This window comes from Pogona vitticeps, chromosome 3 (assembly GCF_051106095.1).
Source record: "Pogona vitticeps strain Pit_001003342236 chromosome 3, PviZW2.1, whole genome shotgun sequence".
Lineage (NCBI taxonomy): Eukaryota > Metazoa > Chordata > Lepidosauria > Squamata > Agamidae > Pogona > Pogona vitticeps.
In genome coordinates, this window is record NC_135785.1 from 94,415,517 (window position 1) to 94,432,531 (window position 17,015).

The following is a 17,015-nucleotide window of genomic DNA, read 5'->3' on the forward strand; positions in this document are numbered from 1 at the left end:
AGAAGGAGCTTTCTCTGAAGGAAGATAATTTTTAATGAGGGAGTAGAAGCAGTACTTTGCAGGGTGAAATGCTGCAGCTTCATGTTATTTATTACCCCCCTCAGTTATCTCTGTTCTCTCTGAACATGGCTCACAGGAGGTAGGGAAAATGGATTTCCCCAGGTGTTCCTGTCATAAAGAAACGAGTGGCAGTTTGCTCTTTAACAGTCAATTAGTTTCACCAAAATTTCTGGTAACAAAAATGATGCATGGCAGGGTAATCACATAATACCTCTTTCCCCCAAGGTGGGCTTTCCCCCTCACTTAATTGGCTGCTTGCTTGTCTCAAACCTGGCAGGCAACAGGTCAAGTAAAAAGGATAACCCATCCATGTGCATGTGGGTGTGTGGGTGTATTAATGTTTGAATAGTTGCCTTTCCTCAGGTTGTGGCAGAGGGGGAAACGGCTAGAACTGGTTTACTGACTTGAAGATAAAGCATTTCTCTTTGGTTCTGGGGCCCTAGGTGGTGAGGCCTCCTGGAAAATATCCTGGGATTCTTATATAGTTTAGGCAGAGGACATAATGTATCTCTTTCTGTTTTCTCTTTTTCATATGGTCTGAGGTATCTCCAGCCCAAGTCCAACATGCTAATTATAAGCCTTTGCCAGCTCACTATTCTTTGACTGTGAGGTGATTATAATAAATTGGGTATTGCACTATTCACTATTAATGGCTGCTAGTTACATAAAATTCTGAAAAGATGCATGATTAATACAAATCAGTTGATATCTAACATTATGATTAATAAACCTACATTTTTTTTGTCAGCACTTCAAGAAGCTCAGTAAAATGGGAGCAATTTCAGTACATTTTTAAAAAAGGAAGGACGAGGTTCACAAAATATAGTACTGCGTGACAGAAGAACTCGCACCAGGCTGCCATCATCCAGGTATCCAGCAGGGGGAGGATGCCAAGCAAGAACCCACAGATGGTTATCGGAAGGTGACTGTTCCTATGGGGATTGTAATTCCCTATGTTGCCTTTTGCTGGCAAAAAGTCTACAGTTTCTCTTAGCGGTGGGGCAACTGAGTTAAAATTAATTTGAGAACTGTTGGCACCTGAGATTTTTAAAGAGGAGCATGTGTTTTGTGTGCCTGGTCCACGGATAGCCATGATATGCTATTGGAAAACAGAGGAAGATATACAGGGGTCTTGTTCCAGGTCTCCCACTAAGGTTTCAGACAGAGGGAATGCAGCCGTTACTGTTCCCAGCTCCCTTTCCATCCTCCTCAGTAATCTGCAAGCATTCTACAGAACTGCGAAAGATTTTTCCCCCTTGTTTTGCTGGCCTTAACAATACTTATTTCCTTTAGGGAGACCGGGTTGACGCCGCGACGAGACAGCAGGATGAGGACAGAGCTCTGTTCCCTGGGCTGAATTCTGACCTGTTTGGGACACCCCAAGGTGTTCACCCCAAAGAGGTGGTGCCCTGGGGGGGGGGAAGCCTGTTGATCACGGGGGGGGGGGATGGCAATCATCCCCGTTTGATCCAGGAAACTCCCCAATCAGCCAATGGGCAGAAACAAGCAGCTAGGAAGCTTGCTTGCAAGTCATTGGCAGCTGGCAATAAGAGAAGCAACAATCAGCTATTCAACATCGGTGTTATTATCAGGTGAGATATATTTTTACAACTAACTGCTTATGATTACCCCTGGATGTACAAAAAAATAAATAAATGTAAGCAGATCATGTATTTATTTTTTATTTATTTATTTTTTTTGTACATCCAGGGGTAATCATAAGCAGGGGTAAATAAAAAAATAAAAAAATAAATAAATAAATGTAAGCAGATCATGTCTTCTTCATGGATTGCTGCCTTGTCGTGGCGAAGGGGCTTGAGTAACTCAGAGAAACTATGGGCTATGCCGTGCAGGGACACCCAAGACGGACAGGACATAGTGGAGAGTTCCGACTAAACGCAATCCACCTGGAGTAGGAAATGGCAAGCCACTCCAGTATCTTTGCCAAGAACGCCCCATGATCAGAAACAAAAGGCTAAAAGATATGACGCTGGAAGATGGGCCCCTCAGGTCGGAAGGCGTCCAACATGCTACTGAGGAAGAGCGGAGGACAAGTACAAGTAGCTCCAGAGCTAATGAAGTGGTTGGGCCAAAGCCGAAAGGACGCTCAGCTGTGGACGTGCCTGGAAGTGAAAGGAAAATCCAATGCTGCAAAGAAAAATACTGCATAGGAACCTGGAATGTAAGATCTATGAACATTGGGAAGCTGGAGGTGGTCAAACAGGAGATGGCAAGAATAAACATCGACATCCTGGGCATCAGTGAACTAAAATGGACAGGAATGGGCGAATTCAGCTCAGATGATTATCATATCTACTATTGTGGGCAAGAATCCCGTAGAAGGAATGGAGTAGCCCTCATAGTCAACAAAAGAGTGGGAAAAGCTGTAATGGGATACAATCTCAAAAATGATAGAATGATGTCAATACGAATCCAAGGCAGACCATTCAACATCACAATAATCCAAGTTTATGCACCAACCAGCATTGCTGAGGAGACTGAAATTGAACAATTCTATGAAGATTTACAACACCTTCTAGAACTGACACCAAAGAAAGATGTTCTTCTCATTCTAGGGGACTGGAATGCTAAAGTAGGGAGCCAAGAGATAAAAGGAACAACAGGGAAGTTTGGCCTTGGAGTTCAGAACGAAGCAGGACAAAGGCTAATAGAGTTTTGTCAAGAGAATAAGCTGGTCATCACAAACACTCTTTTCCAACAACACAAGAGGCGACTCTATACATGGAAATCACCAGATGGGCAATATCGAAATCAGATTGATTATATTCTCTGCAGCCAAAGATGGAGAAGCTCTATACAGTCAGCAAAAACAAGACCTGGAGCTGACTGCGGTTCTGATCATCAGCTTCTCATAGCAAAATTCAAGCTTAGACTGAAGAGATTAGGAAAAACCACTGGGCCACTCAGGTATAATCTAAACCAAATCCCTTATGAATACACAGTGGAAGTAAAGAACAGATTTAAGGAACTAGATTTGGTGGACAGAGTGCCTGAAGAACTTTGGATAGAGGCTCGTAACATTGTCCAGGAGGCAGCAACGAAAACCATCCCAAAGAAAAGGAAATGCAAGAAAGCAAAGTGGCTGTCCAACGAGGCCTTAGAAATAGCAGAGAGGAGAAGGGAAGCAAAATGCAAGGGAGATAGGGAAAGTCACAGAAAATTGAATTCAGACTTCCAAAGAATAGCAAGGAGAGACAAGAGGGCCTTCTTAAATGAACAATGCAAAGAAATAGAGGAAGATAACAGAAAAGGAAAGACCAGAGATCTGTTCAGGAAAATTGGACATATTAGAGGAACATTTTGCGCAAAGATGAACACGATAAAAGACAAAAATGGGAGGGACCTAACAGAAGCAGAAGACGTCAAGAAGAGGTGGCAAGAATACACAGAGGAATTATATCAGAAAGATGTGGATATCCCGGACAACCCAGACAATGTAGTTGCTGACCTTGAGCCAGACATCCTGGAGAGCGAAGTCAAGTGGGCCTTAGAAAGCCTGGCTAACAACAAGGCCAGTGGAGGTGATGGCATTCCAGTTGAACTATTTAAAATCTTGAAAGATGATGCTGTTAAGGTGCTACATTCAATATGCCAGCAAGTTTGGAAAACTCAACAGTGGCCAGAGGATTGGAAAAGATCAGTCTACATCCCAATCCCAAAGAAAGGCAGTGCCAAAGAATGCTCCAACTACCGTACAATTGCACTCATTTCGCACGCTAGCAAGGTTATGCTCAAAATCCTACAAGGTAGGCTTCAGCAGTATGTGGACCGAGAACTCCCAGAAGTACAAGCTGGATTCCGAAGAGGCAGAGGAACTCGAGACCAAATTGCTAACTTGCGCTGGATTATGGAGAAAGCCAGAGAGTTCCAGAAAAATATCTACTTCTGCTTCATTGACTATGCGAAAGCCTTTGACTGTGTGGACCACAGCAAACTATGGCAAGTTCTTAAAGAAATGGGAGTGCCTGACCACTTTATCTGTCTCCTGAGAAACCTATATGTGGGACAGGAAGCAACAGTTAGAACTGGTCATGGAACAACTGAGTGGTTCAAAATTGGGAAAGGAGTACGGCAAGGCTGTATATTGTCCCCCAGCTTATTTAACTTATATGCAGAATACATCATGCGGAAGGCTGGACTGGAAGAAACCCAAGCCGGAATTAAGATTGCCGGAAGAAATATCAACAACCTCCGATATGCAGATGATACCACTCTGATGGCAGAAAGTGAGGAGGAATTAAAGAACCTTGTAATGAGAGTGAAAGAGGAGAGTGCAAAAAGCGGTCTGAAACTCAACATCAAAAAAACTAAGATCATGGCCACTGGTCCCATCACCTCCTGGGAAATAGAAGGGGAAGATATGGAGGCAGTGTCAAATTTTATCTTCCTGGGCTCCATGATCACTGCAAATGGAGACAGCAGCCCTGAAATTAAAAGGCGCCTTCTTCTTGGGAGGAAAGCGATGACAAATCTGGACAGCATCTTGAAAAGCAGAGACATCACCTTGCCAACAAAAGTCCGAATAGTCAAAGCTATGGTTTTTCCTGTCGTGATGTATGGAAGTGAGAGCTGGACCATAAAGAAAGCAGACCGCCGAAGAATTGATGCCTTTGAATTGTGGTGCTGGAGGAGGCTCTTGAGAATCCCCTGGACTGCAAGGAGAACAAACCTATCAGTTCTAAAGGAAATCAACCCTGAGTGCTCAGTGGAAGGACAGATCCTGAAGCTGAGGCTCCAGTACTTTGGCCATCTAATGAGAAGAAAAGACTCCCTGGAAAAGACCCTGATGTTAGGAAGGTGTGATGGCAAGAGGAGAAGGGGACGACCGAGGATGAGATGGCTGGACAGTGTCTGAGAAGCAACCAACATGAACCTGACACAACTCCGGGAGGCAGTAGAAGACAGGAGGGCCTGGCGTGCTCTGGTCCATGGGGTCACGAAGAGTCGGACACGACTAAACGACTAAACACACACACACAAGCAGATCATGTAACACAATGTTTGACAAGCACAAATTAAATGTAGACAGAGTGAAAAACTAATAAAATGCATTTTAAAAAAATACTTATGTCCTTTTATTTTTTACATCACGGTACACTCATTTCCTGTTTCTTTCCCACCTCAGTACAATTTGGTATATTCTTATAGACCAGGAAAAGCGTGTACGCCTTTTCTTTCCTCCTTCACACATGCATATTCTTAACAGAAGAATGAGGACACTCACCTTTTAAAAATGTATTGTTATTATTATTGTTATTGTCATTGTTATTATTATTGTTGTTGTGATGATGATGATGATGCCTTCCCCTTAAAGAAGGTGAAGGACTGAACCCTGAATTCCATTGGTTTCCCTGTTGCCAAGAGTAAATGCTCCCAGAACGGTTCTCCCTGCTTACACATTTTCTAGCCATGTTCTGTGCGGTGTTAATGACACATATAGAGACAATCCCCATCCTTCTGGGATGAACTAGGACTAGCAGCACTGTTTCCATAGAGCCGGGATAGAAAACTGTAGCTTCTCAGATGTTGCTGGACTCCAGCTCCCAACAAGCATCCAACCAACATGGCCAAGATTCAAGGGACTGGAGTACCAACAACAACATTTGTTAGGCTATCCAGCTTTAGACACTCATGGAACATAATACAGTTGGACAATAAGCATTATCATTAAAATTCACTATCTGCTGATGGAGCCTTCTGCTATGAGTGAATCATGAAATGTGGCTGACACTCATAAAGTTTGAAAAGACAACATGGCAAGTTTGAAAGATGGCATGGCAAGCCGTTATGCCCCCTCTTTGTTAGAATGTACAAACCAGACTTACCTACAACGGTAAGCTCCAGGCTGAATGAATTTTGTCCCGTCTTGTTGGTGGCAATGCAAGTGTAAGTTCCAGCATCACTTAGTGAGAGAGGATCAATAAGTAATGAGTGCACTCCAGTCTCTCTGACCAGCATCTTGTGTGTGGCATCTGGTAATACTGGCTTGCCATTCAGAAGCCATACTAGGTCTGGAGGTGGTAGCCCACTCACCTAACAGACAAGAAAAGAACTATAGGCAAGTGATATAATTATCATCTTACTGATCCATTTAGTGATTTACCATTAGTGATTTAACTCTGGGGAATTTTAAAACTCTGCTCACAGCAACACGCTGTCCCATTCACTGTATTTTAATGACATTTTAAACGAAGCTGTCCTCTGCACATAATCTTCCCTTGTTTTCTTGCTCCTTTGTCTGTTCTTTCCCTTAACTCAGGGTATTCTTCTCAGCCTTTTGGCTAAGATCAAGTGTAGTGTGTTCTGATACATCCCTTAACGCAGAAAGTCAAATAATGGGGCGGTGGTGGTGGTGGACAGGATATCTGCAAAGTACCTTCTGAATGCTGGTAGTGAGGTGTTTTTTTTTTTTTAAAAAACCTTATTTGAAATTGCCTTCTATTTCCTTTGTGGAAATGGTATGGAAAAGCAAAAGTTGAGATATCAGTTAGAATAAGGGCAGCTCTCCTCTGTTAAAGATGAAGAGAGCACTAAAAAAATTCCAGACAATTTCATACTCCACAAGCCTTTCTTGCAGTATTTGGGCATAATCATTGTGTGGAGAATGCAAATTAAAAATGAACACAAATTTGGCTCATTACATTGCTATAGCCTAATGTAAGATAAAACCAAGGTGAGCCTTACCTGGAAAATCTCATGTGTATCTGGCTCTTGACCACTGTGAGTGAAGTAGCTGGACATCTGTTCTAGCACCCCATTTTTGCCTCGAACAGAATAGTTATCCATTGAGGCTTCCACTATGATGCCCTTTTGTACACATTTCTTACAGCTTGGTTGAAAGAAATACCTTTTTAAAGCTAATCTAAACACATGAGGAGAGAGAGCGCTCTAGCGCCGGCTCCTGTTTCATAGGTCTTTGCACAGAATGGCAACAATTGGAAGAATAAAACTACTGCTACACCTGAAGCTTTTCTACACAATCAGGAACTGTGATCTTTCAGGGTCCCCAGTGCTATGGAAACTCCCCATGTATCAGAAAAGGTGTTCTTGTTCAGAAACAATGCTCTCTGCATGAAAAAAGTGACAGGAGAGGTATGGACCTAGAAGTCTCCTCATGCATTCAAACAGACTTCTCTCCCTGAAAATCTGAAAAAAAGCTATAGTCTTATGTATATTGTAGAAATATATGGTGACCCAGAGCATGTATCTCCTATGGGTTACAAACAAGGAGAAAAGAAGATGGGCTGCCATCACTTTTCAACTCCAGCAGGCTACGTCCACTCCACTTTCTTAAAAATCATTCTTCACGTCATGTCTTATTTGTCCTTTAGTCTTTCAGTTTAAAGAGGCACAGCTCACAATTTCTGGATGGGCTATTGCTGACAATATTGTAAAACTCAAGATTTTACGGACCAGAAGTGCAACGTGCAGGAATTACATAGGGTGACAAATTGTGGAGACGTACCAAGACCAGGCTGGTTCAGTGTAATGGGAAATGATGTATCCTTGCTAAGTGAATTAGCCTCAATAAGTCTAGAATTCACACATTCCCCTCTCCTGTCTGTTGAGCAAATGCGGTTGAAGGTAGCCAGTGTAAGGCAAAACCCTTTTAGGCAGCCGAATGGGCTTTAGGTATCTCAACCAGCTTTGCCTTTGCCTTTGATCACTTCCTCTTTGGTTAAGGCCAGTGGCTCTTTGTTTGAAGAACTGGGTGTGACACCCAACGCACAGCTGCCTCAGCTATAACTGTAAGACAAGGACTCTGCATCTTTCCTGACTTATATTTAAGAAAAACATGCCTGCTGAAATCCATCTTGCCATGAACTTTTGGACTTTAAATTCTTCACACTGGTGCAAGCCTGATGAAGTGGTGTTAATCCACAAAAGCTCACATATTGCATGATGATTTTAATGGTCTATAAAGGTATCACTTACTCTTGCATTTGTATTTCATATTAATCACACGGCTTCCTTTTATGTTTGGAGGCGATGACCTTCGGGTTCTCTGGTCTGGTTGAGGCCTATGATTTTCTGCCAGTTGAAATCTTCCACAAAATCCACATTTTAAAGAGCTGCATATAGATAATTGCTTTTCCCCACCCCTAAAGAAGTGAACCTAGCCTGCATTGAACAGAAAACTCGCCACACACACACAAAAAGCACTAGCTAACCCAAGTACCTTGCAGTCTAGTCTACAAAGCCGTCCTTCGTGAGCAACCATGTCGCCAGGGGCCTGCAGAAAATAGGGCCGGAAAAAACGCTCCTGTACAGGTTCCTTATCTCCTTCAGGTATTCGGGATCTTCCCCTGTAATGCAAAATGGTAAATGTGGAGCCACATTGATTGGTGAATGTAGGACAAGATTTGTAGGTTTCGATGTTAGAAACTATGGTTGCCAAGCCATCTTGAAATCTCAAATCTCTGTCCTGAAAACAGCTTTCCCCAATCAATACCCTTTAGACACCAAATAGCATTATGGGCCCGCATTACCTTTGCCAAGCACACTTATACTGACCATACAATCTATACAGCAAGCATCAGATTATTTTAATTTTTTTTTTACCTGTGAGACTGGATTGCTGTTGTTAATCTCCCACGTAATGGAGGAGTCTGAACCATCAGGTGACCAGAGCAGCTGATTCGTCCCTGCCAGAACAATGCAGGAGAGAAGGAATATTATTTAATTCTGACCAGGCCTACATCCTCCTTTATTTCTGTACTTTCCTCTACTCTTGTCTTGCAGGATTTAAGACTGAACAAACATTTCATAATACAACAGTTGTCCATTGGGCCTTCCCAAACAATCCTCGTTTGTACACATCTCTCTTACAGCTTGGATGAAAGGAATACATTTTTAAATTATTTTTAACAGAGGAAAAGGTAGTCACCTGTGGATTTGCAGCCATGAATGTGTAGTTTCCGTCGTCATCGCTTGTAGTAGCTTCGATATGTAAAGAACATGTCCCATCACCATCTCTGCTCATCTTGTAATGTTCATTTTTCTTTGAAATCTGCTTACCATCTTTAAACCAATATACCTAGTGGGATTATAATGGTGGAAGGCGAGAGATATTACATAATGGTTTAACTAAGGCTGTAATCCAGTGCACAGTTTCCTCAGAGAAGGGCCCTCTGCGAAGGCGTGGAGCTGCCCGGGCAGGGCTTCTTTGCCCGCCTGTCAGGTCTGGATTGTGAGAAAAAGCAAGTAGTTATTGGAATTGGCATCCCAGGGTACTCTGGATGTGCCCCCTGATATTGTGTTGGTCCACCTTGGTGCTAAGTACTTGACCCAGGGAACGGGCAAGTTTCTGATAGCGAGAATGATTGCAGGCCTAAGAGCCTTTGTGACTATTTTCTCAAAAAACATGTATACAGTGGTGCCTCGCTTAACGAGCGCACCGTATAACGACGAAATCGCATAGCGATCCATTTTTTCAGATCGCTAATGCGATCGCTTAACGTTTTTCTAATAGGGCAAAATTCGCTTTGCGAAGACCGGTAAGCGTTTCGCTTACCGATCTTCGCAAAACGAAGCCCGACGATCAGCTGTTCGGTGGCCAAAATGGCCGCCGGAAGCCCGGAAATGGCCCAAAATGGCCGCGCGCAGCGTTTTCACGCCGTCGTTAAGCGAGGCGAGGGCGTGAAAATGGCTGCCAGCCATTAAGAAGCATCGCTGAACGGTGAGTATTCGGCCCATTTGGAACACATTAAACCAATGGAATTCCCTGCCCCGTTCAACGATGCTTCAGCATAGCGAAGGTTAATCTGGAACGGATTAACCTCGCTATGCGAGGCACCACTGTATTTTGGTCATCAAGCATCCCACGCAAGGTGTGGAGGTAGCCAGATGTGACCCAGATGCACCAATAAGGCCCGGAAAGGGGTGAATAGTGAAGTTGGAAGGGCCATAAGCACAGGATGGGGGTCAGTGGTAGCACATCCTGACATTAAGGTTAGCTGTTCAGAGTTATACCGAGGAGATGGGGTATATTTATCAGACTTAGGTTTAGATATCTTACTGCAGGATTTGCAAGGGGGCCCTAGGGCTGAAATTTTCAGCTTGGTGGGGGGCACAGAGCATACAGGGGTGGGCAAAATGCGGCTCTCCAGATGTTGCTGAACTGCAACTCCCATAATTCCTAGCCCACACAGCCAATAGTGAGGAGATTTGGGCCTAGCCCACCCAGCCAATAGTGTGAGGAGAGTTGGGCCTAGCCCACACAGTGAGGAATGTTGGGATTTGCAGTTCAGGAACATCTGGAGGGCCGCAGTTTGCCCAGGTCTGGCATACGGTGTAGCCCCTAGTGCTCATCAATGGGTAGTGCTAAACAAGATAGGTTTAGGTGAGTTTCAGGTGAGAGACACAGAGGGTGCAAGGCATCCCTCCTCTCAAAAATCGCATTAACAGAGGTTTAGGTAAAGGTAAAAAAGGTAAAGGTTCCCCTTGACAATTTTTGTCCAGTTGTGTCCGACTCTAGGGGGCGGCACTCATCCCGCTCTTCAAGCCATAGAGCCAGCGTTTGTCCGAAGACAATCTTTCCGTGGTCACATGGCCAGTGTGGTTTAGACACGGAACGCTGTTTACCTTCCCACCGAGATGGTACCTATTTATCTACTCGCATTTGCATGCTTTCGAACCGCTAGGTTGGCGGGAGCTGGGACAAGCAACGGGCGCTCACTCCATCGCGTGGATTCGATCTTACGACTGCTTGGTCTTCTGACCCTGCAGCACAGGCTTCTGCGGTTTAGCCCACAGCGTAGCAGAGCGGAATCAAGGGGAACCCAGGGGACGCTAGTCATATAGGAGCTTGAGTCTCAGATAAGGTGGCCTCTGGGGACTCCTGCATGGAGGACCAAGCACGTGCTGAATAGTACAGTGCGCTTTTGGCGTAGGAACCAACTGGGGTAAAAGTGGATTGGCCGAGCTGGATTGAGGCTGGGGCTAGACCTCTTTGCACTACGGCAGGCCCCCTTGTGAAAGGGGAAGTTCAATAAGTTAATAAAGTGGTGGCCCTAGTTTAATCCATAATTGGTGTCTTGTCTCGTTATTCCTGGCTGGGCGGGCAAAGTCCACATGAGCTCAGTAGGTTTATATCTTAGTAAACAGGGCTTACCTTTGGCCTACAGGAGAATAAACTGTGCAACGGTTCACTTGCAGTAAACTGTTCTCTTACTTACAAGAGAATATGAAGTGTTTGGTTGGATCAGTCCAAAGGTCCATTTAATCGAGCATTCAGATCCCATAGTGGTCAATCAGATTCCTATGGGAAATCTGCAAGCGGGGTGTAATTACAACGGCAGCTTTGCATTTCTGTTTCCCCAGCACTGGTCCTCAAATCTCATACTTGGAATTAATTTGTGAGGTCAACAGAAGGCACTGTTCCTTTAGTTTCACTCTTGCTCCATATCATGGGATAAAAGATTGTTGGACTGGCTGAGTCAATCACATGACTCACTTTAATGCAATGTATGATTTCATCAGCACAATGGCAATTCAACCACTGATAACTAGCTTCAACTGCAACATTGGAAATGTTCTTGCCCCAGAGAAAATTGAGAAGGAAACACAAGCAGACCCCCAGTTCTTTTCAGGATATTGCTGCCAGTAGGAGCTTTTCAAGACTGAATTTTCATTGTTTGTACTATACCAGGTCTAATATTATTATGTTTCAAACTACACACATGGATATCATTTAAAATAAACACAAGTCTACTACAGTATATGCAATTTATGACATTGCATATCACTTACTTCTTGTCATTCTCCATTACAATAATACACATGGTTGTAGTTCCTTTTTATTGTAATTGTAATACTCTCAATCTAGGTTTAAACCATATAAACAGATTCATTCCTCATAGTGTCTCTGTCTCTATACTCACAAATCCCATCTACTAACTTGATAGTTACTGTATGTGTTGTCAAGTCTGAACCAACATAGTGGTACGTGATGCATTTTAGAAGTGGTTTTACCAGTTTCATCCTCAGACTTCCAAGCTGCCATGGCTCAGTGGGGATTCAAGTCCGCATCTTCTGAGTCTAGCTTGTCACTCTGTCCACTACACTACACTCGTTATCAACTTAAGGCCTGTGAGACTGGATTGCTGTTGTTAATTTCCCACTAAACTGAAGCAGGTTGAATCAAGCCAACCAGCATTGCTTAAGGTCATGTCCGGATGCAGTTTGCCATTTGGTGTGATCTTTGCATCCACATGGCATATGCACTCCCATTGACCCTATTTGGCCCACATCCCTTTAAAGGGAAAGAAAGAAAGCAAGAAAGCAACAGCAACAACAAAAATTCAACTTCTTTTCCGCCTCCTGTTTCTTCCTCATTCTAGGAAGAAGCTTTCATTTAAAAAAAAAAATATCTAAAAGCTACGGCACATCAAGACTATCCTGTGAAGGGTCGTGCGATTGGGCTTCCCTCATCTTCAATAAAACATCACCAGACGGTTTATCAAATAACTTGTGTTCATTTATTGCTTCACCCAATGGGGTTTTAACCATAATATGTTTGTTTAAACTGAACTCTTGTTCAAGCAACGGCTCTCGCAAGGGCAACAGAAAGCTTTCTTCCAGAACGTTTCCCAAACTCTGGTCCCATGGACCGGCACAAACGTGTCCCTGACCCTCAGTTCCTAAACTTTGATCAGTTGCACTTAGAAGCGGGAGGGTCTCTTCATCTCCCATCCATCCCCAGGACGGGTCTCCCTCTCTTGTCTGTTCACCCCAAGGTCCAGGAAGCACCCCATCTTCCTCAGTTCTTCTAAATGCCATTCCCGGCGAGCCTCTTTTCCCCTATCGATGGCTTCCTTCTGCTCTCTAATCTTTCTTCTCCATTTACGAGTTTCGGACTCACCCCAATACGATGGCTTTTGGGGTAATCCTTTCTTCCTCCGATTCTCCGCTTCAGTTTTAGGCACCCGGACTTGTTCCCATTTTCCCATCCACGGGTCCTGCAACCATATCCATTCCCAACCTCCAGGAATGATGTCCCGTTCTGTCTGGATCTCCCCCATCCCACCTTCTTCCACCACCTCATGAACCTCCTTCCTTCCCACCAATTCTTCCTTAAAAGGATTAGTTATTTTTAACCCTTTCCATCTCTCTTCCAGCTCTCGGGTGTCCACTGCTTTTGACACCCCTTTCCCCTGCGGATTTGCCTCTTCTAAATCCCGAGTATCTGAGCCTTGATCTCTTTTACGACTTAGGGTAGTCGGTGGACTAGTCTGAGTTTGTTTGGAAGTCTTTATGAGAGACGGCTCCACCAGAAAGACCCGGTACTTCTGGTTTTTCCCTTCACATACCCTAACAGGCTCTTTAAAAGCACAATCCTTGGTTCCTCCTTCACCCCTTCCACATAGGACCAGTTTTGAATTTCCTAATATCATTATGTGGCTAAGCTGCACATTTTAACCTAACTTCTCTGCTGAATTTGCAAATCAATTGTGCACTTCTCTAGGCATGTTTGTATATACATTTTCAATCATGCACAAAGTTTAAAAAGTGCACATTGTTTTGCAAACATTTTATTTTTCCGAAATGCCCTGAAAGCCTTGCAAATGTGCATTATTCTTGAGGCAAGGTGTGTTTCTTCTTACAAAAATAATCACAGGAGGTGCAAATAGATACTTCCTCAGCAGCCGCAAAATCCCTTGCTGTCCCTAGGTGTCAGGGGCATCAAAGAGAAGGAAGCATAATAAGTGGTCATAGTCTCCAGGGTTTGGGGGAGTGGGAGCACCATGCAAGCAGTGCTCCATTCACAGGGACAAAGGATCAAAGCCAGTGACACGGAGAACACTAGAGAAGGGCCACAACCATGCCCTCATTCTGGGGCACTGCCTACCTTGGGAATGGGGATTCCAACAATTTTGCAGCTGAAGGTGACAGGAGAACCTTCCAAGACCCGGAAATGCTTGAGTCTCTTGTCAAAGATTGGGGCAATGCACTTTCCCGTAGGAATCTCATCATGTTGGATTTCATCATCTGATTCATCCACTGGAGTACGTTCAAGGCGAAACTCTATCTCATTCATCAACCTCTGTTCAAAGCTGGAAATCTTATATTCCTGAAAAACAACAATGGAAGGAAAGTCTTTAGCTAGTTTGCTGAAAACTACTAAATACTTCTTGGTACGAATCTTCTTCATGAAGTGCTAAACACTTATTACCTTTTTAGGCCTTGTCAGGAGTTGAGATGAATTTAAGGAAAGGAGCCGCTGACAGGGACAAAGTTTAAGCCTTCCTCGCCTGCCCACATGAATCCCAACCCAGATTTTAAAACTTTGCACACATTTAAAAGCAAATGCATATAGCCTAGGCTATTCTTTAGTAGCCCTCACAGTTGAAGGAAGAAGCTGGGGGGGAGTCAGGAAAACTCTGCTATGCCTTTTTTGTACCATAAGTTTTGCCACAGCTGACAGAAACAGAGATAGCAGTTTTGCCTCTTTTGTGCTCCATGTCAACACAAACATGCTTAAGACCCATATGGGAGCAAAGGCCATTGCCTCCGCCCTCCTGCTAGGACCTTGTCAGCTCCTGTAGGAAGGAATGAGTCACAAGGAAGGGCGTTCCCTCTTTCAAATAAAAATATAAAGTTACTTCCTCTGTCCTGTTTCTCCCTTTTGCTTCCCCTGCTTCAGCAAACTAGACACACAGAATATTTCCCCAGAGGGTAAGAGATTGACTACCACTACTTTTGGAAAGCATTTGAATCCCTTCAAAGCCAGTTGAGGCACGTGGCCACCTGAACCCAATGCAGAAAAGGGAAGAGGAATAGAGATGGGCACGAGCCGCTGAACCGTCTCTAAAGACGAGCTCTGTGGCAGCACAGAGGCACAGCCCTTCTCCCTCACCTCTTGTCTTATGGAGAAAGATGAACTGGGTTGCACCCCCACCCCTTCTCCTTTTTTTTTTTTAACAACTTCTGTCTCTGTAGGGTATAGAGGAGGAAGTCGGCACCCACTCTGCAAAGTCCATTTGGTAAGACTTCCCACTCCCCTGAAGTCGGCACACTTTGAAATGAAAAAGGGCATTGAGCTCGCTTAGTACACAGTCTGGTCTCTATTTAGTTGAGGAGAAAGAAGACTGGAGCACCTTTCTTGAGTTTAGTTCCCTCCCAACGTGCTCTTTGATTCCCCCCTTTTTCCTCATGTTGGAAAACAATTAAGGGCATAGTCTCTTGCATTTTTACAATTCATGGCAAAGCTAATAAGATTATAGGCATATGTTCACTTGTGGAAGAGCTCACAATTTGGATTGTTTTTGGTACTGTTTGGCTTACGGTGTCCATCCGTATTTTGACGTTAGAATGATCCATCCTGCCCCTTTTTAGAGCTCTCTTGCTCCTTTTGGGAACAGCAATAGGGCTACAGGTGTTCCCTCCCCAGGTGATTCAGAGTAGACACCTAAATATATCTGAATGGCACCATCTTGTGAAAGGCTGATTACTAATTAACCCATTCTATAGCCTGTGCAGATGGTTAGTCTATGCCAAAATAGAACTGTTGGCAGTGCTATTTTAGGTGACAACCCTGTGACATATTTGGAAGATTGTGCCATTGAAAGGGATGATGGAGATAATCCCCCAGTATTTTGATCTATGCTACCATTTTAAACTTTTAAAAACACATTTCCCTATTGATGCAGCACTATTCGAGATAAACAAGATACATTGGCATCATTATGTGTACCCTGCTAGGCAGATGCATTCCTGTTTTACTATATTTACTTTACTTTATTTAACAACAACAAAAGAAAAGTCTCCACAGCCCACTAAATAATGGCCACAGGAGAAGGCAGGGAAGGTGGTGGAAAGGGGAATGTCATTAATTGAAAGAGGGACACATTGGAGTGATCCAAAGAACTGTCTGGAGTCCCTTCCCACAGTGGGAACAGAAGGGTTGCTCAAATGAGAGATGAAACAGATTGCACTAAAAACCTTTTAAATGCAAACCAGACTGCTCCAACTTCCCTGGTCTGGACAGGCTGTAAGAAGTCTTGATCAATGTGTCAGGCTGTTGCCTTTTAATTGCACCACCTGCTGGTCTATTGGAAAAAAGGCTTCCTGTCTCTCTTTGTATGGCCAGTTAACGCGGAGACACCTGGGGAAATGAATGCAAGTACTGTATAATCCCATTTCCCTCACTGTGCTCCCTTTGAATATGACAGGATTTATTTTCCAAGGAGACGTTCAAACATGGCACTGCGGCCCTCACTAAGAAAATGATCACATCCTCATAGTTGGCCCAAGTTCTTCTTGAGGCAAGGCAATGAATGCCACTCTCCACCAGGGTGGACTGGTGCACTGCAGACAAAAAACTCCCCAGCAAATTATTGTGGCAAAGAAAGAAGAAAAACCCCACTCATGCCCTCTCCTATTCGTGGCGTGAAAAATACGATCACAATATCTTAAATACCAAGAAACAAAAATGCTGCTTTTTTACAACACAAAAAATGGTCTATTAGCCACTTCAGCTTGCTTAATGGCAAAGCTGGACCTGATGTTCCATTCCGTTGTCATGGCGTAGCCTAGATATCTGACTTCTGATGGGCAGGATCTTCTCAAACCTCTCCTCACATCTTTGTCTTAATATGTTAAGTTGTCTTCATACTATTATAAAAACTAAATTATATTATATTATATTATATTATATTATATTATAAAAACTAAATTATAAAAATTATTATAAAAACTAAATAGTTTTTATCCTAGAGCTATAATTGCAATTAATAATGAGCTTAAAGACCACCAGTAGTGAATAATTAGTTGGACTGTGTTACTTGGCCTGAGGTGTAGATGTTTGTATTTTTAGTGGGGGATTTCTAGTGGGTGGGGAGTGTTTGGGGAATGTTATGTGTGTGCATGTGTCTGGTCTCTGGGTGTCTGTGAATTTCGTTGTATGATATACTGTGTATATACTTACAATGACA

The 17,015-nt window shown here is 43.6% G+C and overlaps 1 protein-coding gene across 5 annotated transcripts in view; it reads right to left on the reverse strand.

The window, feature by feature from the left end:
• Window positions 1-17,015, reverse strand: part of MYPN (myopalladin) — a 108,839-nt gene that overhangs the window by 7,152 nt on the left and 84,672 nt on the right. For all 5 annotated transcript variants that reach the window (XM_072995197.2, XM_072995195.2, XM_072995194.2 and 2 more), the window contains 5 exons: window positions 13,931-14,152; window positions 8,969-9,118; window positions 8,644-8,726; window positions 8,261-8,387; window positions 5,907-6,114 (listed from right to left, as the gene is read on the reverse strand). In XM_072995197.2, coding sequence (XP_072851298.2) covers window positions 5,907-6,114; window positions 8,261-8,387; window positions 8,644-8,726; window positions 8,969-9,118; window positions 13,931-14,152 — 790 coding nt within the window. The remainder of the gene's footprint in view (window positions 1-5,906; window positions 6,115-8,260; window positions 8,388-8,643; window positions 8,727-8,968; window positions 9,119-13,930; window positions 14,153-17,015) is intronic.